The sequence below is a fragment of the Podarcis pityusensis genome (assembly GCF_964106645.2).
Source record: "Podarcis pityusensis genome assembly, chromosome: 18".
NCBI classification, from domain to species: Eukaryota; Metazoa; Chordata; class Lepidosauria; order Squamata; family Lacertidae; genus Podarcis; species Podarcis pityusensis.
In genome coordinates, this window is record NC_138043.1 from 9,382,730 (window position 1) to 9,408,050 (window position 25,321).

General features: G+C 48.2%; 1 protein-coding gene across 4 annotated transcripts in view; it reads left to right on the top strand.

Moving 5' to 3' along the window:
- The window catches only part of KCNN1 (potassium calcium-activated channel subfamily N member 1), an 89,921-nt gene that overhangs the window by 22,545 nt on the left and 42,055 nt on the right, over positions 1 to 25,321 (top strand). For 3 of the 4 annotated variants that reach the window (XM_080989002.1, XM_080989001.1, XM_080989003.1), the window contains exon 2: positions 23,829 to 24,278. In XM_080989002.1, coding sequence (XP_080845128.1) covers positions 23,910 to 24,278 — 369 coding nt within the window. In that variant the 5' untranslated portion in view covers positions 23,829 to 23,909. Of the gene's footprint in view, positions 1 to 12,938; positions 13,041 to 23,828; positions 24,279 to 25,321 lie in introns of those variants that run through there. The other variant, XM_080989004.1, reaches the window with a different exon arrangement.

Below are 25,321 nucleotides of genomic sequence, written 5' to 3' on the forward strand. Positions count from 1 at the left end.
GAACTGCTCGCAGGTACAAATATTCTGGAAATTTCTCTAGGCTGCTATTTCTGATGTGCTAGGATATCACATACTCGCTTTTCCTACTCACTTTTCTGAAGGGTGTTATCCAGGAAAATGATCGAGAAATAGCCGCCAGCCTTATAACTGCTACAAAGATTACTTGAAAAAATTAAAAATTTGTCCAGTAGCACCTTAGAGACCAACTAAGTTTGTTATTGGTATGAGCTTTCGCGTGCATGCACCCTTCTTCAGATACACTGAAACAGAAGTCCCCAGACCCTTATATATAGTGAGAGGGTGGGGTGGGGTTTTTCTCAGAAGGGTGGCAGGAGATGGGTGATTGACTCAATGGGTATGGTAAACCTGTTGACGACTGTTAATGACTGCAATTAGTCCTACAAGAAAAAGCAAGGGATAGTATGTAGATGACTAAAAATAGCTTTAGCATATGTAATGAGACAAGAATCCAATATTGTATCTCTATTCAGACCAGGCCTCTCCATAGTTTTCAGTTTAGCAATAAGTTGTAATTCAGCAACTTCTCTTTCAAGTCTATTTCTGAAATTCTTTTGTAATAAGACAGCTGCTTTGAGATCCTGGGAGATTGAAGCTTCTCTGTCTTGTGATTCCGATGTCAGATTTACCGTATTTTTCGGCCCATAGGGTGCACCGGCCCATAGGACGCACCTAGTTTTTTGGGGGGGAAATAAAGAAAAAAAAAATTTATTCCCCCCCCCCAGCCCGAGCTTCCCCCGACCCCAGCCCCCAGAACAGGCAGCTCTCCACAAGCCGGATAGCTTCCTGAAGCCTGGAGACCCCTCTCACTCTCTAGGCTTCAGCGAAAGCCTGCATTCGCCCCATAGGACGCACACACATTTCCCCTTCATTTTTGGAGGGGAAAAAGTGCGTCCTATAGGGCGAAAAATACGGTGTATATACCGTATTTTTCGCTCTATAAGACGCACCAGACCACAAGACGCACCTAGTTTTTGGAGAAGGAAAACAAGAAAAAAAATAGTCTGAATCCCAGAAGCCAGAACAGCAAGAGGGATCGCTGCGCAGTGAAAGCAGCAATCCCTCTTGCTGTTCTGGCTTCTGGGATAGCTGCGCAGCCTGCATTCGCTCCATAAGACGCACACACATTTCCCCTTACTTTTTAGGAGGGAAAAAATGAGTCTTATAGAGCAAAAAATACGGTATGTCCATTTATCCTTTGGCGTAGGGTTTGGCCTGTTTGTCCAATATAGAGAGCTGAAGGGCACTGCTGGCATTTGATGGCCTACACAATGTTGGAAGATGAGCAATTAAATAGACCTGAGATGTTTGATGTTGTTGGGACCAGTGATGGTGTTGTCCAGGTGTATGTGGCAGCAAAGTTGGCATGTGGGTTTGTTGCAGGCTCTGGTACCGGTGTCCATGTTAAGTCTGCTTGCTGTATTATTGTGGGTGAGGAGTTGTTTAAGATTGGGTGGCTGTCTGTAGGCAATGAAAGGTCTTCCTCCCAGAGATTGAGAAAGAGAACTGTTGTTGTCTAGGAGAACTTGTAGATCTCTGATGATGCATTGAAATGGGAGCTGTATGTGATTACTAGTGGTGTTCTGTTATTTTCTCTTTTGGGTCTGTCTTTTTTTCCTTTCAATTTTTTTTAATTCATTTTATAACAGAAATAAACAATACAAACAGAAAAACAAACAATACAAACGAATTCTTGTCTTATCCTTATTTTTTCTAAACATTGTTAGGCAAGCTTCCCCAAGTCCCCCCATCTGATTTTCATTTTACCTCATCTTTAGCAGTTTCATATATCTTAATTTTTAACCTTTTTTTAAAATCACACTTACTTTTACCATGGTCAGGGGTCCCTTTACTTTTACCATAAAAATCTTCACATTTTATCACTTACAAATAATACTATTTTAAAATACACTATCTTCTACTTCTAACCCTACAGCCTATATCCACTTCCAAAGCTATTCTAAGATTTAAATATTAACATATTTTTTCAAATATTCTTTAAACTTCTTCCAATCTTCTTCCACTGTCTCTTCTCTCTGGTCTCGGAGTCTCCCAGTCAGTTCGGCAAGTTCCATATAGTCCTCTTTTGGGTCTGTCTCGGGCTTTGTTGATCTGTTGTTTAACTTACTTGGTTAGCCAAAGGCCTGGTTAGACTCAGAGTTGGAAGGGACCTCAGGGCTCATCTAGTCCAACCCCCGTAATGCAGGAATCTTCTGCCCAACATGGGGCTCAAACCCACAACCCTGAGATTAAGACCCGTGGATTAAGTCTCATGCTTTACCAACTGAGCTATCCCAGATAAGTAACAATGGGGAGGGTGTGTGCAGAGTATATCTGTATGCTAATGGGTTTTTTGGGGGGTGGGATCCGGTCTGTAGGAACAACGATTAAGTAAACCTATTACACAATAATGCACATAAATAAACCTAACAGGTTTCTGGGGAAATGGGTTTTTTGTTTTTCTTTTTTTGCAATGCTTTTGGAACCGTACCTTTAGTGCTAATGTTCAACCTTATGCTGCTTTCAACCTGATGTAACATTATTAATGCTTTTTATGGGTGTTTAGCAAATCATAAAAATGGGGTGGGGGGGGCAGATTTCCCAATTTAAGGATGGGGGGTGTGGGAGAAGCCAGTTCCACGTTACAGTTTGCCAGGTAAGAGGCCGAACAACCGAACAGCCAATATTACAAAGCATTTATATAAATCCGTGGTCTCACTGCACTCATAATGCTGTGTTCTGCAGTCCTGATCTGATATTGCAGAGCTACAGAGTCGGTTCAGGAAAGGGCAGGCGAAAATGCTCAAAGGCGTTGGAAACAAACTCCCTGTGAGGAGATGAGGGATTTGTTGTTTGCAGAAAGAAAGGGAAAAGGCAAGTTAGGAGGAACTTGACCGAGGTGCATTAAACGAAGCAGTGGTTGGAGAAAGTGGTTTTTCTTCTTCTTCTTCTTCTTTTCCTCTCTCTCCCAAAACACTGGAAGCCACTCAGGGATCAGCCAGCGAAGGGGAGCGAAGGGAAAAGATTTCCTCACACATGCAGTGCATAGGTTTAAAGAACTCTGGAGTTTTTCTGCCGCTGCCATGGGAGTCTATCTGAGAACACCTAGGGAAGGAATGGCAAGGGGGAAGAGATACGAAGGTCTTGTTGGCTTCCTGGGGGAATGTGTCGACTGCAGGCAGAAAACCTGAATGTTGGCCTAGTGAGGTGGACTTTGTCATCTCCATAAGGGATCTGAACTTTTTCTCTCTGCAGTGGCAGTTTGTTGCCAGTTTGCTGATTTATTTTCGGGGAAAGGCAGAACCCAGAAACCTGCCGTCTGTCACGCTGCTCCAGCTGCCCAATCCTGTCTCATGCCAGCTGCCCCTATACAGAAACCGTATGTTTGCTGAATGTCAAAGGATGGGCTTCGGATATTGGGGCAAACCCCCAGAGGAGACAGGGGTACGAGTTTTGTGGAGACCTTCAGGGACAACTCACCCCAAGTTGGTGCTAGCTGTTGGCCTGAGTTCTGGTCAACTGTACAGTTGGTGGCAATGAGCGAGAGAGGGCTTTCTCTGAGGTGGCACCCAGCCTGTGGAACTCACTGCTTCAAGAGTCCAGCTCCCTCTTTATTTGCATTCTGCTGGAAATCAAACACATTATTGAAACAAACAAAAAACAACTTTTGAAACTGCTGCTGCTGCTTGTGAATGCTTTTGTTGTTGTTGACCAGCTATCTTTGTGTTTGTTTGATTGTTTTTGGTAAAAGCTTATAAGGAAAGCTTGGCTGGATCAGCCCAGTAGCCCAGCTAGTTCCAGAGTCCTGTTCTCACAGGATTGAAGCGCAACAAAAAAACTACAATGCAGGAATCGAAGTAGACTGCCTCTGCAGCTGGAGGCTCCATACAAGACTGTCAGAACTTGGCCACAGGATCAGGCCATAGGGGACTCATCCAGCCCAGCACCCTGTTGTCACAGATGTCCCAAAAGAAAACCCAGAAGCAGTAGCAGAGTGTTACATCATAGAATTGTAAAGTTGGAAGGGACCTCAAGGGTCATCTAGTCCAACCCCCTGCAATGCAGGAATCTCAGCTCGAGCATCCCACCCAACCTCTGTTTAAAAACCTCCCAAGAAGGAGAGTCCACAACCTCCCAAGGTTGACCATTCCACAGTCAAATGGCTCTTACTGTTGGAAGGTTCTTCCTGATGTTTAGTCGGAATCTCATTTCTTGTAACTTGAAGCCATGGGTTCGAGTCCTACCCTCCAGAGCAGGAGGAAACAAACCTGCTCCCTCTTTCATGTGGCAGCCCTTGAGATATTTGAAGGTGGCTCTCCTATCTCCTCTCAGTCTCCTCTTTTCCAGGCTAAACATACCCAGCTCCTTCAACCGTTCCTCACAAGGCTTGGTTTCTAGACCCTGGTTCATCTTGGTTGCCGCCCTCTGCACACTGTCCAGCTTGTCAACATACCTCTAGTCCAGGAACCTGGTGTGACCCATGAGGTCAGCCAGATATTCTTGTCAAACCCACAAGGGAGAATGGGCGGTTTCCTTCCTTGTTTTATTGCCCACAAAGAAGGGTGTTTTGTTGTGTGCACAATTTTTCCGGGAACTTCCCCTCCCCTTGTCAAAAAATCCACCCTGCATTTCCAGGTGCTTCGATCCTAATAAAGCGTTCTGACTTCGCACTTGCTGGACGGACTTTAAGGTTTCTTATCTCCAGGCCACAGACTTTCCATGCCCTACAAAGTGCATTGTTTCTTTTTGCATGGGAGAAGAAGAAGAAGAAGAAGAAACCCACACATATTGGCAGAGCACTGGCCTAAGGGTGGCAAACCTCAGTTTCCAGATTCGGAATTGGGCAGACTGTGTCATGAGCAGCCTTCTGTCATATCGTCAAGAAGGCTGAGTTGTCTTCAGAACACCAGCGGCTAGACAGATCCAAAAGGAGATTTGCACAGTCCACAAATGCCATTCCAGCTGGCCTGCCAGTCATGAGCATGCAATATTTTTTTTTTTTTTAATGATATTTATTAAGATTTTCAGAAATACAGAAAGTAAAGATTAAAGTACATTCAAAACCTTATTTTCATAGATCCACTTTCTGGGACTCCCCCCTTCCCCCACCCCTACCATATTCCCATTTCATATTGTTGGCTCCACAAGCTCTCAGTTCTAATTAAAACTTAATTTGTTTAGACCATTATTCAAATTTAAAATTTATACGCTCCTCATCAATACCCCTAATAAAAAACAAAAGTTCTCTCCCCAGGGCCCACCCCATTTTCATTCCACAATTTCCCTTTTTTTAATGATAAGGACACCCCACACAATAGAAATATCAGAAATAAGAAATAAAGAGTATAATAAATGAAAAAGAGCCAGTTCAAAGAAAAAAAGAAGTTAACAAGCCTTTGGATTTTAGTTCTCCCCCCCCTGTCCCCGGTTTAATTTCCCCCTGACCACCAAACCATGTTATCCGCCTGGAATTCTTAAAGTCCATAAGTCACCTATTTCCCCCAACTCCTTGTTGGCTTTTTCTTTTTATAGTTATTTTTTAAAACACTTAACTTCAGATCTTTAATAAAACTCCCCCCATTGTTCTTTCCAAAGTGTAGTCCAATTTCCTCTTGTTCCGCTGCTGAAACGTTCTAATTCAGAAGCTTAGTAAATCTGCAGGGATTATTGTTATTCAGGAACAAAAACTTGCGTTCAGTCCCTTCCTTTCTTCAATAGAAAATTCTATTGTCTCCTTTAGCTGAACGCCCTGTAGACAAAATATTATTTCCGTTTTGCAGCTTTCCCAGAAGATAACCAGTCCTGTAAAATTCCAATGGTATTTTTCCACTTACGACCATCTTTGTAATGTCCCGAAACTCCTCTAGGGGGATTGTTGTAACTTTGTTTTCTCTAGTCCAAAAGTCCGATTGTTATCCATGTTTTCGCCATTTTGTATCCAAGTTTTAACGAGTTATAACAAATTGTAACAAATTTAACCAGCAAAGTTCTCAAAATAAAATCCTCTCTGCTTTCCGACTTTGACAGCTACTTTGACAGCTGTCAAAATCTCCGACTCTTTTCACCAGGCTCTCTCTTCAATCACCCCGGTTCCCAGGGGGGGGGTTACGTTTCTTCACCCTCAATTCTTCCTCCAGCACAGTTCTTATAGTTCCCCATCGTGGAATTCTTAGTTTTTATCAGCAATACAAATCTTTTTGGACCTTGGTTTCCCCGTCCTTGTTTTGGAAGGTTTACAGTAGGGGGGGGGACTGACTTCCTTTTTGGATCCCCCCCCCGCTCGTGTCCAATCCAAAAAAAATTTCTTTTTTTTTCCCTTTTAAACCCGGTTTCCAAATTACTCACGGGTTGTTGTTAAGAAGTCCGAATTTTCAATGGAAGAAGTCAGCGCTCTCCGCCGGATGGCATGCGGCTGCGCTCGGCAGGGATAGCAGAGGACTCAAAGCACCACGCTTCTCCCCGGCACCCGATCCGTAGCCTTTAAAAAGGCTCCTTCACGAGTCGGGAGGGCGCTAACGGTGCCAGCCGAGTCTCCATGTCCACGGCCCCCGTGGCCGTGGTTTTTAAGGGTCCCCGCATCGCCGGTGCGGTAGGACCCAGCCCCTGCCGAGCAGGCTCCCTCCGGAGCTCGGAGGGAGTCCGCCATTCGGCGATGGCGCCAACCCGGAAGTGAGCATGCAATATTTAGGTGGCATCTGTCTGTCTTGAGAGATGGAGGAGTGCGCCTCTGGCTGCGCAAGCCCGGGTAGTGTGCAAGGAGGTCTTGGGCTGCCCAGATGACAAGACCCCCTTCTTTTATTGCGCCTGATCTTTTATTTCCCTTCTCTTCCCTCCCCCTCCCCTTTTATGAAGATTACCTGCTCTGAGACCCCACAGCTAACTCTCCCCTGGCCTCCTCGCTGGCCCAAGTAGGACCAATTCAGCCAGCTAGCCCTGGGGATTATCTAATGCTTATTAGATGGATTTCCCCTAAATTGATTTCTGAACTTTGAATTTTATTGTTACAGTGGTACCTCAGGTTACGTACTTAATTCATTCCAGAGGTCCGTTCTTAACCTGAAACTGTTCATAACCTGAAGCACCACTTTAGCTAATGGGGCCTCTTGCTGCTGCTGCGCCGCCGGAGCACGATTTCTGTTCTCATCCTAAAGCAAAGTTCTTAACCCGAGGTACTATTTCTGGGTTAGCGGAGTCTGTAACCTGAAGTGTATGTAACCTGAAGCGTATGTAACCTGAGGTACCACTGTATTCATGTTTTTATACTGTATTTTATGCTGCTTTTACAATTAAGTGTTTTAAATTTGTTGTTAGCGCCCTGAGCCCGGTTTTTGAACCGGGAAGGGCGGGGTATAAATAAAAAAAATATTTATTTTATTTATATTCTTGGCCTGGCTGATATGGCCAAAAGGAAAGCAGAGCAAGACGTTTGGCACCAGCTGGGCTGCAGGAGTTGCCAGAAGGAGGCGTACAACGTGCCACCCAACCGCCTTAGGGACTCCAGATTTGTGGAGGGTCTACTCCTGAGTCTTTGCCTCCCTGCAGAGATCCCACAAGGCAGTGGAGGTTTAGGGCCAGAGTTTTCCTTCTCCTAGACCAGAGGTCAGCAAACTTTTTCAGCAGGGGGCTGGTCCACTGTCCCTCAGCCCTTGTGGGGGGCCAGACTATATCTTGAGGGGGGAAATGAACGAATTCCAGTGCCTCACAAATAACCCAGAGATGCGTTTTAAATAAAAGCACACATTCTACTCATGTAAAAACACCAGGCAGGCCCCCCAAATAATTCAGAGATGCATTTTAAATAAAAGGACACATTCTACTCATGTAAAAACACGCTGATTCCTGGACCATCTGCGGGCCGGATTGAGAAGGCGATTGGGCGAGATCCGGCCCCCGGGCCTTAGTTTGCTGATCCCTGTCCTAGATGGTCTCCCTTCCCAAGTGAATGAGCCCCACTTGCCCCTCACATCCCTCTACAGCAAGGGCAGAAACCGCCTTCTTGACCATGGGTCCCACTCTCGGTCTCGTCTTCTCTGCCTGCCAGAGCCTGTCTTCACACACAGGGAAGCCCCTAATTCACCGAGGGGTTCAGACCCATCGGCTTTCCTCACCTGCTTTCACTGGCCAGTCAAAACCGTTTCCAGGATCATGGCTGCTGTCGCCTGCTGGCAGCTTCCAGGAGCCACAGGTGGGAGCTGAGTGCAGGTGGGGGACCCAAGATGGACAAATGACCCCAGAAGGAGCAAAACATGTCCCCTAGCGGTGGTACTGCAGCTCCCCTAACACCCCATACAACCCCATATATATGTGTGTAAATATAGATTCCTATATTGTCCACAGACAAAAGCAGAGACATCACCTTGCCAACAAAGGTCCGTATAGTAAAAGCCATGGTTTTCCTAGTAGTGATGTATGGAAGTGAGAGCTGGACCATAAAGAAGGCTGATCGCCGAAGAATTGATTGAATTCTGGTGCTGGAGGAGACTCTTGAGAGTCCCATGGACTGCAAGAAGATCCAACCTCTCCATTCTGAAGGAAATCAGCCCTGAGTGCTCACTGGAAGGACAGATCCTGAAGCTGAGGCTCCAAGACTTTGGCCACCTCTTGAGAAGAGTAGACTCCCTGGAAAAGACCCAGATGCTGGGAAAGATGGAGGGCACAAGGAGAAGGGGACGACAGAGGACGAGATGGTGGGACAGTGTTCTCGAAGGTGCCAACATGAGTTTGACCCAACTGCGGGAGGCAGTGGAAGACAGGAGTGCTTGGCGTGCTCTGGTCCAGGGGGTCACGAAGAGGCAGACACGACTAAACGACTAAACAACAACAACATATTGTCCACTAGGTTTCAGTTGAGGCTGGGGTCCCCCAAATGTGTGTCAGCTTAGCACAGCTGTGACTGTTCATTCTTCTTCTTCCTCGTGCATTTCCTGCCTCTGATTGTGGAGGCAGAGCGTAGCCTTTGTGGCTAAACGTCGCTGACATCCTTTTTCTCCATGTTGTCACCTTCCTGACAGTGCATCATGCTCCCTAATCTTAAGCCATTTCCAACATCCTTTCCCCCTGCCTCCCTGTACACAAAAGGAACTCCAGAGCCAGAAAAATATATCCCCTCAAATTCCACCTGATTTTTTTGTATTTGGGGTCCACCCCTCAATGTAACCATGGAAGGCATAGCCAGGGAGGCAGGGGGAGGAGGTGCCCCCCCCAAAGCAAATAAATAATCGGCCTTGGCCCAGTATATCTGAAGGAGTGTCTCCACCCCCATCATTCTGCCCAGACACTGAGGTCCAGCGCCGAGGGCCTTCTGGTGGTTCCCTCACTGTGAGAAGCCAAGTTACAGGGAAGCAGGCAGAGGGCCTTCTCGGTGGTGGCACCCACCCTGTGGAACACCCTCCCACCAGATGTCAAAGAGAACAACAACTACCAGACTTTTAGAAGACATCTGAAGGCAGCCCTGTTGAGGGAAGCTTTTAATGTTTGATGCATTACTGTATTTTAATATTTTGTTGGAAGCCGCCCAGAGTGGCTGGGGAAGCTAACTGACCAATTGCATCACAGATAACTTGGTACTGCCCCCCCGAACATTATGCCTGCCCCCCCACCGTAAAATTAATCCTGGCTACACCTATGAATGTAATGTATTCGAGGTAAACATTTCTCAACAAATCTGCAGGTTAAAGAGCCCACAGAGAGTTTGCTTCCTGAAAACTCAAAACAAGCCTAGGATTAACAATCCTGTATCCCATTAGTTTAATTAACTGATCCCTTCCTCGGTGGCAGCATTCCCTGTGTTTGTTTCTGGTGCTGCTGGCTGTTTTCCCACCGGAGAGGGATCTGGCTGGTCACTGTGAGGATGCTGGACTAGACGGGCCAAGGGGCTGATCCTGCAGCCAAGCTCTTCTGATGTTCTGGTGTTTAATGGAAAGCATCAGATACAGAATATCACGATGGTTTTCCATCAGCACCACCAAACCCCACAAAAATATATCCAGAGAAGCAGGAATATGTTCCCTTCTTCTGACACAACACTCTCTTTGCTTTGTTTTCACACATTAATGCCCCCGCCCCAAGATATGTTGGCTTTGGTGTGCAGTAGCGAAATGCCTAAATATGGTCTGAAGCTCAACATCAAAAAACCGAAGATCATGGCCACTGGTCCCATCACCTCCTGGCAAATAGAAGGGGAAGAAATGGAGGCAGTGAGAGATTTTACTTTCTTGGGCTCCATGATCACTGCAGATGGTGACAGCAGCCACGAAATTAAAAGACACCTGCTTCTTGGGAGAAAAGCGATGACAAACCTAGACAGCATCTTTAAAAGCAGAGACATCACCTTGCCAACAAAGGTCCGTATAGTAAAAGCTATGGTTTTCCCAGTATGGAAGTGAGAGCTGGACCATAAAGAAGGCTGATCGCCAAAGAATGGATGCTTTTGAATTCTGGTGCTGGAGGAGACTCTTGAGAGTCCCATGGACTGCAAGAAGAACAAACCTCTCCATTCTGAAGGAAATCAGCCCTGAGTGCTCACTGGAAGGACAGATTCTGAAGCTGAGGCTCCAGTACTTTGGCCACCTCATGAGAGGAGAAGACTCCCTGGAAAAGACCCTGATGTTGGGAAAGATGGAGGGCACAAGGAGAAGGGGACAACGGAGGACGAGATGGTGGGACAATGTTCTCCAAGCTACCAGCATGAGTTTGACCAAACTGCGGGAGCAGTGGAAGACAGGAGTGCCTGGCGTGCTCTGGTCTAGGGGGTCACGAAGAGTCGGACATGACTAAACGACTAAACAACAACAGCGAAATCCCTCACCAAGAGTTCTTTTTTCGTTCCTACGTTCTTTGGAAAGCTGGACTATAACCCACCTGCTTGACACCTGCCAGGGAGTCTGTATACTTGTATACTTGTATACTTGTATACGTATAACCCTTGCAACGTAGAAAGATAGCATGTCAGGGAGGTGATGAATAGGCAAGACCTCTTTCCCCCGGCATGCTAGGTCTGTCTGCATGCGGGTAGAGAATTTGAACACTCCTGTATCTAAATACATATTCCTCAGCCAGAAAAAGCCAACTGGAAACTTTTTCCCCTTGACATGCTACATTTCTAAATGCAGGGAGAGATAGATAGATAGATAGATAGATAGAGTGTGTGTGGTGTGGAGGTGTACTCAGTCACATCCAGGAAAATACAGCAAGTCCCCAGCCACAGGTTCCATGAAGAAAGAACTAGGCTTGTGTGTTTGTGAACCTAGACTCTTTCATTTTCCATACACGGAGCAAGTGTAACTTGCTTTTGAAATATAGTACATTCAGTTCTTCTCCTTCTTCTTTTATGATTATTTCATGAGGCCCAAGAGAACCTTCATCTTGGTAGTGTGGATTCAGCCTCAGCCGGAACCACCAGTTCCCCCTTGGTTGAGTTTGAACACAATATTGCTTTGAGATTGCCTCAAATCGAGCACCTCAAATACTGCATCCAGTTCTGGGCACCACAATTTAAGAAGGATGTTGACAAGCTGGAAGGTGTGCAGAGGGGGGCGACCAAGATGATCTGGGGTCTGGAAACCAAGCCTTATGAGGAACGGTTGAAGGAGCTGAATATGTTTAGCCTGGGAAAGAGGAGACTGAGAGGAGATAACCACCTTCAAATATCTCAAGGGCTGCCACATGGAAGATGGAGCAAGCTTATTTTCTCCTGCTCGGGATGATAGGACTGGAACTCATTGCTTCAAATTGCAAGAAACATCTAACTAAACATCAGGCAGGACTTTCTGACAGTGAGAGCTTTCCCACAGTGGAACGGACTGTCTCGAAAGATAGTGGACTCTCCTTCCTTGCAGGTTTTTGAGAAGAGATTGGATGGCCTTATCTGTCCTGGATGCTTGAGCTGAGATTCCTGCATTGCAGAGGGTTGGTCTGGATGACCCTCGAGGTCCCTCCCAAGTCTACAATTCTAGGATTCCTATTATTGAACCTGGAACCTTTCTGCTACGCCACTGCCTGTACCAGCGAGTCGGGAAACCTCCCTTTAAAAACAGAGCGAAACCCCAGTCCTGACGACCCTGGGGGATAAGGCGCTCTGCCCCCTTGGGGCCTAAAACCTCCCCATTGGCAGTGCAGAAAGGGACGAGGGCAGACTGAGCGGAAGCGGTGGGGGAGACAGCCGCCGTCCTGCGCCAAGAGTAATTACCCCGGATTACCTAGAAAGAGAGAGACGGAAAGAGGAGGGGGAGGGAGGGAGGGCGAGGAGTCGAAGGGGCGGCGCAGCGGAGGGGAGGCGGGTGGTCTGCGCGGCCAAGGCTGGGGAGGGGCTGGGGGAGGGAGCCCACCAATGGGAGGAGAGGGTCCCTTTCCCGGATTCCGCCGGAGAGCCGGGCGAGGGGAGCCGCGGGTGGCGCGCCAGGCGGGCGAGAGGGGCTTGACTCGGCGCCCGGGAGATGCCTTGGCAGGCGCCGGGAGCCGTCCTTCAGCACCACCCGCCGCCACCGCCGCCGCCGCCGCAGCAGCGCGCTAGCGGCAGAGGCGGCGGCCGCTCTGCGGTCCGGGCTGCTGCTCCCTCGTTTCAGCACCCGGACAGCTCCCTGGGCGCCGTCCGGCCCGCCGCGGCCCCCGACCCGCGTCTCCTGGCCCCCGGGCGGCCCTCGCCCAGCCAGCTGGTCTTCCTCTCGCTCTACCCCTTGCTCCAGAGGGCCCGCGACCCCGGCCGCCTGCCCTCCGGCTGGCACTCCCCCTGCCCCCACCAGGAGGGCGGCGCTTGGCCCGGATCGGGGCCCGGACACTGGGCAGCCCCCCGGCTCCTGCCGCCGCCGCCGCCGCCGCCTCCCCCCCGCCAGCCGTGCTCGTCCGCAGCGCCGGGAAACGCAGGGCAGCGCCGGAGCGCGCCCGGGTGCCGCTGGTGCCCGCCGACGGGCGAGGAGCGGGCTCTGCCTGGCCGCTCGCCTCTGCAGGGAAAGTTGGCTCCCGGAGGCAGCCTTGGCCACAGCCGCTCCGGGAAGCAGCCGCCAGGAACCCTCGGCTCGCAGAAGGTAAAATCAGCCCTCCCCCGAACAATAAACCCCTCCTTTGGTGTTGGTGGTATCGAAGAAGGTGGCAGATTTGGGGGGGGGGGGGATCTACGTTCTTAGCCACGCATCCAGGGGTCACGGCTGCAGGCTGTGAGGAGGGATGGGCAGCCCCCCCCCGTAAGTAAGTCCCCATCGTTATAAGTAGCTGAGCACCCCTGCCGCCCCCCATAAGACCGTAGCCAAGCTCCAAGACTCATTTGCCCCTAGACATTCTCTCTCTCTCTCTTCGAATGCATGTTTATGATGTTCAATTTTCCCCTTGCAGCCTGTGTGTTCTCTGTAACCTGGTGGCGAACTTCAAGACCCAATCCCATTTGCTCCTAAGCAATTAATATGCATGATCCTTCTCTGTCTCTCCGTCTCGCTCTGTCTCTCTCTCTCTCTCTCCATGCGTATTTATTCTGTTTAATCGCTCTGCCTCATCTGACGCTCACCTTCGATATATGCACAGGTACAGACCCTGTTTAATTCTCCCTTTGCAGCTGGTGTGCCCTGTTCAGCCAGAATCCCAACTTGAAGACCCGACCTCACTGGCCCCTAAGCAATTATTTGCAATTGTCCATATATATATATATATATATATATATATATATATATATATATACACACACACATTGTCCATATATTAATGAATCGTTCCTTTGCAGCTGGCGAGTTCGGTTTCATTGCTTCCTCTGATGCGTTTTTTTTTCCCTTTTTAAATTGCCTTTATCCATTTTCTGTGCACCTACACATATCTGTGGGGTGGGGATGGGGGACGGACTCCCTCCGTCCTCGTGCGGTTTTGTAGCATCCTAGAAAAGTGGATCGATAGCCATGAGAGAAATAAATAAATCAAGGCACTATCCAACCCCCAAACACCAACATCACACACAAAAAATTATCCCTCCATCTGTGGGAGGTCAGCCTATTTGTGTTTTTGAAGGGGGGGGGGATACTATTTGTGTTTTTTAAAACGCACAGCACAACATGCAACACCATCTCGGTGTCTCTGGCACCTGTGTGGAGACTGCTGCAGAATTTGAGGAGGGGGTTGAGAAAAGGAGGATCTCACCTCAGCGATTCCTTTCGCTGCAATCTCACTGATGTCCAAATTCTGCGTGTTCGGAGAGAGAGGGGGGGGCGGCATATTTGGGGTTTATACCACCATCCACCTCCTTCCCAGTTATTTAGTAACTGCAGAGTCCTTTCCACTCTAGAAACCCTGTCAGCATTCGTAGTAGGGTGTCGTTGCTTTAGTATTATTTTTAAAAGTCTGCCACAGCAAGGCTTCGTTCCTTGGAAAGGAGTGTTGCGGCAGGGGTCCTGTTATTTAAGGAGCTCAGAAGGAACCAGGCCAATGACCCATTGAAAATTTGAGAAACCCGCAATTTGTGGGGTGGGGAAAACGACCCCCAGGCACTCTGTGTGCGCGCACGTGATCCATCCCATTCAGACCCGAACTTTGCCTACCAGGGATCCGTAGATGATTTCATTGATACGGAAGAAGGGGGTGAGGCCAAGGAGCGGATTTCAGAGCAAGGTTCATTCTCTCTTCCTGTCCTCCCTGGGAGATGGGGAGTAGGAGAGTCTTCTATTGCAGCCCCCCAGTATCTATGTGAGGAAAGGAGACAAGCGGCTCTCTGTCTCTGGTAGGAACCAACTCCTAGGGGCCAAGGTCAACGCCCCCTCCAGTAAAATATTTGAGGGGTCACGGCCCTCCCAATGGATGGCCATTTCCATTCAAATGATTTGCGTGTTCCCATGGGCGTAGCCAAGGGGGGAAGGGGGCAGCTGCCCCCTAAATCAAGCAAATACTTAAAAATACTTAACTGAGGTTCTGCCCCCCCTCCAAATAAGTCCTGCCCCTCAACATAAATCCTGGCTACATGAGCTGTGTATTGTGATCAGTTAGGCAAGGTGGGGCTTACCTGTACACCCCCCCCCCAATTTTTTTATGCAAGTTGGTATCCTTGTAGGTTTTTCCAGAAACTACTTCTGGGTTTCATCGTCAAGATCACCGATTTGCCTTTAGAGGGGTCTCTCTCTCTCTCTCTCTCTCTCTCTCTCTCTCTCTCTCTCTGTGTGTGTGCATTTGCACTTTGACCCGACAGCCCTGCCCTGTAGAAGGAGTCTTCTCCCGACACCGCCTCCCCCCCCCCATTTATTTATTCATTTGAAAATTGTTTTCCCCTTAAAGGAGAGCAAGGACTCGATATAAGCAGCTGATATAACACAGTTCAACTATGGAACTCACTCCTGCAGGGGGCAAGGACAGCCACCAACCTCGATGGTTTTAAAAGACGATTGGACAAATTTGTAGAAGAGGAGAAGGCTTTTGATAGCTGCCAGCCACAATGGCTACGCTCTGTCTCCAAAGTCCAGAGGCAGTAATGCTTCTGAACAGCAGTTGCTGGAAGCCACAGGAGGGGAGAAAGAGCAGGTCTTGGGTTCAGGTCCTGCTTTTTGGGTTTCCCATGGGGGGGGGGCAACTTGTTGGCCACTGTGAGAACAGGATGTTGGGGCACATGGGCTATTGCCCTGACCCAGCAGGTTTGCCTTATGTCTTTTAATTTCAATTTTGCCTGACATTTAAGACAGCTCTGTCGGCGGAGCATGAGACTATTAATCTCAGGGTTGTGGGTTCAAGCCCCACCTCGGTGGTGGGGGGAATTCCTGCATTGGAGGGGGTTGAACTAGATGACCCTCAGGGATCCCTTCCAACTCCACGATTCTATGATCTTCTGTTTTAACAGCAACAACATCCATTGATAAATAGGAAGGTTTCAGAAACATCGCTGAACCAGACAGATTTAGCTTGGCACCTACAAACTGAGAATTAAGGAAGGAATTAGTCTAGAAATTATGGAAGGAATTAAGTCTAGGAAGAATGAAAGTTCTGCAGTATTTCTGGGGAGCTCAAGGCCATAGGTTCATAGTAATAATAATAATAATAATTATTATTATTATTATTATTATTATTATTATTTTATACCCCGCCCTTCCCGGTTCCGGTTTTCTGAAAAAAAAGGGCTCATGGCGGCTAACAACAAATTTAAAACACTTAATTGATGCAACAAAAAACCAGCATAAAATACAGTATAAAACGTGAATAACAATAAATTCAGAATTCAAAAATCAATTTAGGGGGAAAATCCATTCAATAAACATTAGATAATCCCCAGGTCTAGCTGGCTAAATTAGTCCTATTTGGGCCAGCGAGGAGACCAGGGGAGAATTAGCTGTGGGATCCCAGAGCGGGTAATCTTCATAAAAGGGGGGGGGGGAGGAAGGAAGGGGAATAAAAGATTGGGCTAAGTTTAAATTGAAAGCCAGGCAGAATAGCTCTGTCTTACAGGCCCTGCAGAAGGAAGTTAAATCCTGCAGGGCCCTGGTCTCATGGGACAGAGCATTCCACCAGGTCGGAGCCATCACTGAGAAGGCTCTGGCCCTGCTGGAGGAGAATCTGACTTCCTTAGGGCCTGGGACCTCTAAACTATGATTATTCATGGACCTTAAGGTCCTCTGCGGGGCAGACCAGGAGAGGCGGTCCCGTAAATACGAGGGCCCTAAGCCACAAAGGGCTTTAAAGGTCAAAAGCAGCACCTTAAACCTGACCCAATACTCCACCGGGAGCCAGTGCAACTGCTCAAGCACTGGGTGAATATGCTCCCATGGCAGAGACCCTGTGAGGAGCCTCGCTGCAGCATTCTGCACCCGCTGGAGTTTCTGGGTCAGCTTCAAGGGCAACCCCGCATAGAGCGAATTACAGTAGTCAAGCCTGGAAGTGACCGTCGCATGGATCACTGTGGCCAGGTCAGGGCGGGAAAGGTAAGGGACCAACTGTAGAGTTGGGAAGGGACTACAAGGGCCATCTAGCTCAACCCTTTGCACTGCAGGAGTCTTTCGCCCAACATGGGGCTTGCCCCCCACAAGGTATAAAAGGATGTCACATAGAGGAGGGAGAAAGGTTGTTTTCTGCTGCTCCAGAGAAGCGGACATGGAGCAATGGATCCAAACTCCAAGAAAGAAGATTCCACCTAAACATTAGGAAGAACTTCCTGACAGTAAGAGCTGTTTGACAGTGGAATTTGCTGCCAAGGAGTGTGGTGGAGTCTCCTTCTTTGGAGGTCTTTAAGCAGAGGCTTGACAACCATATGTCAGGAGTGCTCTGATGGTGTTTCCTGCTTGGCAAGGGGTTGGACTCGATGGCCCTTGTGGTCTCTTCCAACTCTATGATTCTATGATTCTATGATTCTAGGTAAAAGGACCCCACATCACTTAATTTGGGGGGCCTCATAGACCCAATTAGAGCCGTGTTGGTTTGAGTCAAATGTATTGATTTTTTTTTGCTGTATATATTTCAATATCCCAAAAGTTTGGTGTTAGTAGCTTAGATGTTGTAAAGCTCTGGTGATCTGCTGTGGAGAACCCTCCTTGAAGAAGATGGTTTCAGTGGTTGCCCAGATTTCACTGCCGGTTGAGAAGGGGCCCTGATGACAGTTTGAGCTTCAGGGCCCCCAAAATATAGGTCTGCCCCACCCCGCAAACATTGAGGACTAGCGTCTTTCTTTGAAGAAAGGCCATAACTCAGCAGCAAAGCATTTGCCTTGCGTGCAGAATAAGCCACGTTCAATGTCTGCCGGTCAGTGTAGACAATGCTGAAGTAGATGGAACAGTGGCCTGTCTCACCTTGAAACAACTTCCAAACCAGCCCGTGAAAGATGCCTCAAGGGGGGGTGGCACAGCTGCCCTGGAGCCCTATCCAAATACTGTACCCGGCACATTCACTTATATGCACAGGGATGAGGGCCAATCACCTGGGTTTTCCTTGAAAGCTCATTGGCTTTATACCTCAACAATTCCACCCCACCCCATTTAAAAGAAATTGTTAAAAGTGGTGGGGGTTTTTTTGACGGATCACGTACCTTAATAATAATAATAATAATAAATTTTATTTATATCCCACCCTCCCCAGCCGAAGCCGGGCTCAGGGCGGCTAACAACAATAAAATAATACAACATTCTAAAATCATTTCATTATAAAATTAATTCAAATCAAATTGACGGCAACCATTGAGCTAGAGTTCTGTGAAGATTGCCAGAGGAGGGGGTCAGGCTGTGCCCTGGCCAAAGGCCTGGTGGAACAGCTCTGTCTTGCAGGCCCTGCGGAAATATGTCAAGTCCCGCAGGGCCCTGGTCTTTTGTGACAGAGCGTTCCACCAGATTGGAGCCACAGCCGAAAAAGCCCTGGCTCTAGTTGAGGCCAGCCCGACCCCTCTGTGGCCTGGGACCTTCAAGATGTTTTTGTTTGAAGACCGTAAGTTCCTCTGTGGGACATACCAGGAGAGGCGGCCCCGTAGGTACGAGGGTCCTAGGCCACATAGGGCTTTAAAGGTTAAAACCAGCACCTTAATCCTGATCCTGTACTCCACCGGGAGCCTGTGCAGCTGGTATAGCACCAGGTGAATGTGATCTCGCGGCAAGGACCCCCTAAGGAGTCTCGCCGCGGCATTCTGCACCCGCTGGAGTTTCTGGGTCAGTCTCAAGGGCAGCCCCACTTAGAGCGAGGATACAGGACATAGGAAGAGACTGCTGGATCAGGCCAGTGGCCCACCTGTTCATACAGTAGCCAACCAGATGCTCAAACAGGAACCTTGCAAGCGTGGTAGGCAATGTCCCTACCATTATCTTGCTCTACGAGGATCCTGCTCCATCTGGAACGCCGGTAGTGACTCTCCCTGCCTGCTCCCTGTCTCACCAGAGTGGTGCATGCTCTGGTTATCTCCCGCTTGGACTACTGCCATGCTCTCTACGTGGGGCTACCTTTGAAGGTGACTCAGAAACTGCAGCTAATCCAGAATGCGGCAACTAGACTGGTGACTGGGAGCAGCCACCGGGACCATATAACACCGGCCCTGAAAGACCTACTTTGGCTCCCAGTATGTTTCTGAGCACAATTCAAAGTGTTGGTGCTGACCTTGAAAGCCCTATAAACAGCCTCTGCCCTGTACAGTGGTACCTCGGGTTACATACGCTTCAGGTTACAGACGCTTCAGGTTACAGACTCCGCTAACCCAGAAATAGTACCTCGGGTTAAGAATTTTGCTTTAGGATGAGAACAGAAATTGTGCTCCGGCGGCGCGGCGGCAGCAGGAGGCCCCATTAGCTAAAGTGGTACCTCAGGTTAAGAATAGTTTCAGGTTAAGAACAGACCTCCGGAATGAATTAGGTACTTAACCCGAGGTACCACTGTATACCCGAACGAGCGTCTCCACCCGCATCTTCCAGCACTGAGTTCCAGCTCCGAGGGTCTTCTAGTGGTTCCCTCACTGCGAGAAGTGAGGTTACAAGGAACCAGGAGAGGGCCTTCTCGGTGGTGGCGCCCACCCTGTGGAACACCCTCCCACCAGATGTCAAGGAGATAACGATATAACCTTTAGAAGACATACAAAGGCAGCCCTGTATAGGGAAACTTTTAAAGGTTTTATTATGTTTTTAATACCGTATTTTTCGCCCTATAGGACACACCGGTCCATAGGACGCACCTAGATTTTTTTTGGGGGGGGGAAATAAAGGGGAAAAAATTTATTCCCCCCCCCCAGGCGCGGAGCTTTGGCATCGCTCTGGGAGCTTGCAGGGCTGGAGGAGGGGGAAGCCCGAGCTTCCCCCTCCCCCAGCCCCCAGAACGGGACCCAGACTGATGCCAAAGCTGCGTGCGCGCTGCACCTCCCCGCTGTCCCCCGAGCTTGTGGGGCTGGCGGTGGGGCTCTCCTGAAGCCCGGAGAGCGAGAGGGGTCAGTGCACACCAACGCCTCTCGCTCTCCAGGCTTCAGCGAAAGCCTGCATTCGCCCCATAGGACGCACACACATTTCCCCTTCATTTTTGGAGGGGAAAAAGTGCGTCCTATAGGGCGAAAAATACGGTATGTTGGAAGCCACCATGAGTTCTAGTGTTACATGAGAGAGAGAGAGAGAGAACCTCTCTATCTGCTTTCTCCATGTGATGTATGATTTTGTAACCCTCTATCATGTACCATCTAAACTCCACCACCCCCTCAATCATTTGGGTTGTCCTTTCCTGAACCTTTTCCCACGTTGCCATCTCCTTTTGGAGGCGAGGAGACCAGAACGCTACACAGCAGCAACACTTTGCAAAGCAGGCCGGGGCAGAAACATCTACAGCACCTTGAACTCCTTGGAGGAGAAGGGCATATATATATATATATATATAAGGAATAAGTAATAATGGTGTTCTTTCATTCTGATCCTTCCACCTCTAGTCGTAACTTCGGAATGAGCTGGTCATTTCTTGCAAGGCCCCAGTCTCTTCTCCTGAGGCTACTAATTCCCGGTGTCATAGAACTGTAGAGTTGTAAGGGTAAGAATTGAATCCCCTGCAATGCAGGAATCTCAACTCAAGCTATAATGCCATCCAACCTCTGCTTAAAAAACTCCAAGGAAGGGGACTCCACAACCTCCCAAGGGAGTCCAGTTCCACTGTTGAACAGCTCTTACTGTCAGAATGTTCTTCCCGGTGTTTAGTTGGAATCTGCATTCTTGCAACTTGAAGCCAATGGTTCGAATCCTACCCTCCTGAGCAGGAGCAAAACAAGCCGGCTCCATCACACACTTCTTCCTTCTCTCTCTTCCCTTCCTTGGGAGCCACTGAGTCACCTTGCCTTGCAATTAGCCTGCCAGTCCCGGGAACATCTCGGAGGGCGTCAGGACAGGAAAATATTGGTGCCAAAGCTTTTGAGCCCCGCAGGGTGTAATTAGCCACACCGCGAACATTGCGCTGAGGCTGCAAGGAACCTCTTGGCAGGGGAACAAAGCCGCCATCTCGGGGGAGAGGAGGGCCGTCACAAAAGCAGGACTCGGCAGGTACAATTGCAGCCTGGCAGAGAGGGTGCGATGTCTGATTGGCACACGGGACCCTCCCAGAGCCGCTAAACGCTCACGACTGGGGGAAGGGGTTGGGTAAAGGCGTCCGCGGATGGGTTAATTGGGTGCCTGTCCAAAGCGAGCACAAGAAGGTAGTACACTGACTCAGTCCATTGGTCCAGTGCGTTGACTGAACCAGCTACATCGCTCGCTCCGGATAGAGGAAAACACGCATGGAAGGCAGAATATTTTAGAGGACTGTCTTTGCTTCCTCTGTCATAACTCTAGAACTCGAAGGCATCCAATGAGGGTGAGCATTGGAAAATTTGGGGCAGATAAAAAGAAGACCTTCTTCACGGAGCACAGAGCTGAGATGTGGAACTCCCTGCCACAGGAACCTGCAGAACTGGCAAAATCAACAACAAAATTAAGAGAATCTAATGATGCGTGTCACTCAGTCAGTTTTATTGCACATAGCCAAAGGCTGCCGCAATATACACAGATTCATTCAACAATTAAAAGAAAATACACTGGATTAATACACAAAACTTTAAAGATTTATATTATCAAGTCATTACCTACTCTAAACAGAGCTATAAAAGTACCTTAATATACAAGTTAAGACATTAAACAATAAAATTTACAAGCTAAAATTATCACATGGCCACTGATATATTAAAAAATAATGTTAATTGATACAATGTGCAATTATATTCGGAGTTTGGTGATAAAGATAGAATATAGCTTGATGTAGATAGGGTCAAATAAATTCATCTCTTTTACAGTCGGTGGCTACCTTGGCTATATAGTTTGCTCTAATTTTCTTAGCGGCAGTTGCAAAGAGTGCTACACGCCAGGTCACATACTTATCTGTGTCTGCGAGGAGATAGAAAATCATGTCAGAGGGGTTCTGGCCAGGGGACCTTACGATGAGTGTTTTATGGAAGAACTGGTGCCTGTTTTTTTGGACTACTTAAAGAAATTTTATAGTATGATGAACTCGCAAGCAGGATTTTAGCTACAAGCAGCCGAAGTGATTAGAGTATAATATTGTGGGTCTGATGTGATAGATAGAAGCAACAGAAGGAGAGAAACGACAACTCTGTGGAAAACAGGAAGGTGACAAAAATAAGAGAAGAGGCAAAACTGTGTTTTGACTGGCTGTGTTAAAAATGTTGATAGTTAATAAAATGGAATTGGGGGGAAAGGAGGCAGTGACAGCCGCCGACTTAGATGGCTTTAAAAGAGGATAGGACAAATTCATGATGGAGCAATGGCTATGGTCTGCTGTCAGGCACAGGCTCCAGTTGCTTGGGGAAAACTCTCCTATACAGGAGAAACTCGAAAAATTAGAATATCGTGGAAAAGTTCCTTGATTTCCATAATTCGACTTAAAAGGTGAAACTAATATATGAGATACGACTCGTGACATGCAAAGCGAGATATGTCAAGCCTTGATCTGTTATCATTGCGATGATCATGGCGTACAGCTGGTGAAAACTCCAAATTAACAATCTCAGAAAATTAGAACATTCAAGGAAATCAGCAAAACAAGGATTGCAAATCGAGCAAGACTGGACCTCTGAGAAGTAGAAGCACATCTCGCTTTGCATGTCATGAGTCGATCTCATATATTAGTTTCACCTTTGAAGTTGAATTACTGAAATCAATGAACTTTCCCACGATATTCTAATTTTTCGAGTTTCACCTGTATATGATCAGGTCTCCAGGTATCATAAGGTTAATAGGAACCAGTAACTGGTTGGAGGCAGAAGAATGGCGGGGGGAACCAACTGAGGGAACCCCAAGGAAAGAAGGCTCAGAGCCCAGGGAGTGGTGGTGGGACAACAGTGAGTGGCCAGAGGGAGAAGCCTGGGCGGAGGAGGTGTCAGAAGCTGGAGAGGTAACAGGGCTTAGTGAGCAGGGAGAGTCTGTGGCAGAGAGCAGTCCAGAATCAGAGGCAGAACCTGAAGCAGGAGAGGAGGCAGGCCAAGAGGCAGAGATGGATCTGGCTGGGGAAGAGTCATGGATTTCTCCTGCTGCAACCAGCTCATAGCTGTCAACCGTCCCTTATTTGGCGGGAAAGCCCCTTATCCCAGCCCTGTGTCCCGCTGCTGTCACTTATTGATGATGTCCCTTAAATTTCCCGGGTTTCAAAGGAAGCAGCTCCTCTCCCTCCCTCCCTCCCTGCCGGCCAGGGAGGAGGGAGGCTCCAACTGTGTTGCCTGGCTGCGTTGCTCACCCAATAAGGAGTCTAAGAACGACTGGGAGGTGGAGCTTGCATGCCTTGTGCTGATCAAACCGGCCGCGTTGCCTGGGGACTCGCCTTTGCTCAGCACTTCCCAGCGGAGAGGTGACGGTGGTTTCCCTTGCTGCATCCGCTTTGCCGGGTTGCTGTGCTGTGGGAACCACCACGTGAGGCTTCGTTTTGGCTGCTGGCTGGGCTTTCTGCCTTTGGCTTGGAGGGGCTCAGAAGTTGAACATACCTGTGCTTGGAAAATCCCTTATTTTGGCTGCTGATCCCTTATTTATGAGGCTGCTGGTCCCTTATTTTCAAATCTGTAAGTTGACAGCTATGAACCAGTTCCCCTCACCCATTGTCTCCCAGAACCAGGAGAGGCATGAAAAGAGCAGAGGAGAGGTTGGCTGCATGCAGGCATAGTCCCGGATTGCTTGGGGAAAAGCCCTGGAGAAGAGGAGGCTTAGGCAGCTGTGGGGAGACAGGGACCTTCACTCTCAGCAACTGCTTCATGGGGCTAAGACCTACCAGAGACGGGCTGCTGTGCTCATTAGGCTTGACATCCCTGTGCAGATCATGTTTTTGCCAGTAAAGAATTGACTCCAACTTGCACAGTGTGATTCACTGCTGGCACCTCCTCTCTCCAGGTGAATGCTGATTCCCAAATTCTGAGCCATGCTGGGTCCAGGAGCACGGTCAGCGAGCCCAGCCCTTTTGCCGAGATAGCCATGAACAGCTGCAAATACAACGGCGGCGTCATCCGGCCCCTCAGCAGCCTGAGTTCCTCCCGCCACAACCTCCACGACCTAGACGCCGAGACCCAGCCCCTGCAGACCTTCCACGACTCCGGCCTGGAGGTGGTGGTCTCCAAGTCTGAGCGCAGCAAGGGGTCGGACCCCCGCCTGGACGACGACCCCGAGGCCGAGGAGAGGCCACGCAGCCACAAGAAGAACCAGAACATCGGCTACCGGCTGGGCCACCGGAGGGCGCTGTTCGAGAAGAGGAAGCGGCTGAGCGACTACGCTTTGATCTTTGGCATGTTTGGGATCGTGGTCATGGTGACGGAGACGGAGCTGTCGTGGGGGGTCTACACCAAGGTAAGGGCCTCCAGATTCCTATTACTGTTAATTATTATCGTTACAGCTTACAACCTGCCCTTAATGCTAACGTCCCAGGGCAGGCTGCAACAATAAAGCAATTCAAAATGACTTACAGAAACAAGGTAGATCCTTTTTTAAAAAAACTTTTTTTAATTCAAAGTTAAAACAGCACATATTAACCAGAAACATATCATCCTTATTCCCCCCCCCCATTTTTCCTCCCTCCCCCCACCCTCCCACACAAAACCCACCCACCCCCACCCGCGGCTTCCCTCAGTTCCAGTCTTTGGTTTCTCTAAGAATGCTGTTTTCTGCATGTTACAAAGTTGTATAGATCCTCAAACTATTTAAGTAATAATTATCAATGAAAAGTTTGTGAATGTTTATTCAAAACCAGCCAAGGAGTCCAGTTCGCTTTGTTGTGTCTTCAGATACTTTGTAAAGGGTTCCCATTTATCCTTAAAGTCACAGTTATCCTTGTCCCATAGCTTATATGTCAGTTTTGCCAGTTCTGCATAGTCCATCAATTTTTCTTACCATGATTCTTTAGTTGGGGTTTCTTCAGTCTTCCATCCTTGTGCTATTAAAACTCTCACGGCCGTTGTTGCATACATGAAGATGTTTTTCAGCTTTTTAGGCAGATCTTTCCCTACAATCCCTAACAAAAATGCTTCAGGTTTTAAAACAAATGTTAAATGGAACATTATCTTCAATTCGTTGTATATCATTTCCCAATTTTTTTAAATTACATTACAATCCCACCACATATGATCCTAATGATATGCATACCAGTTGTCAAAGGATAAAGAGACGCATCTTCTGTTCTGGGCACCCCACTTTAATGTAGATATCGACAAGCTGGAATTTTAGTCCAGGATAGTCCAACTTTTCATACCGGGTGGTCTGCAGGTGAACTTCTGACACAGAACCCATGGTCCATGCCGCTGAATTAAAATTTCACATCGTGAATTAAAGTATTTGCAATATATTTAATATGATTTAATATACGCAATTAAAAGATTTAACTAAAATTTGATGAG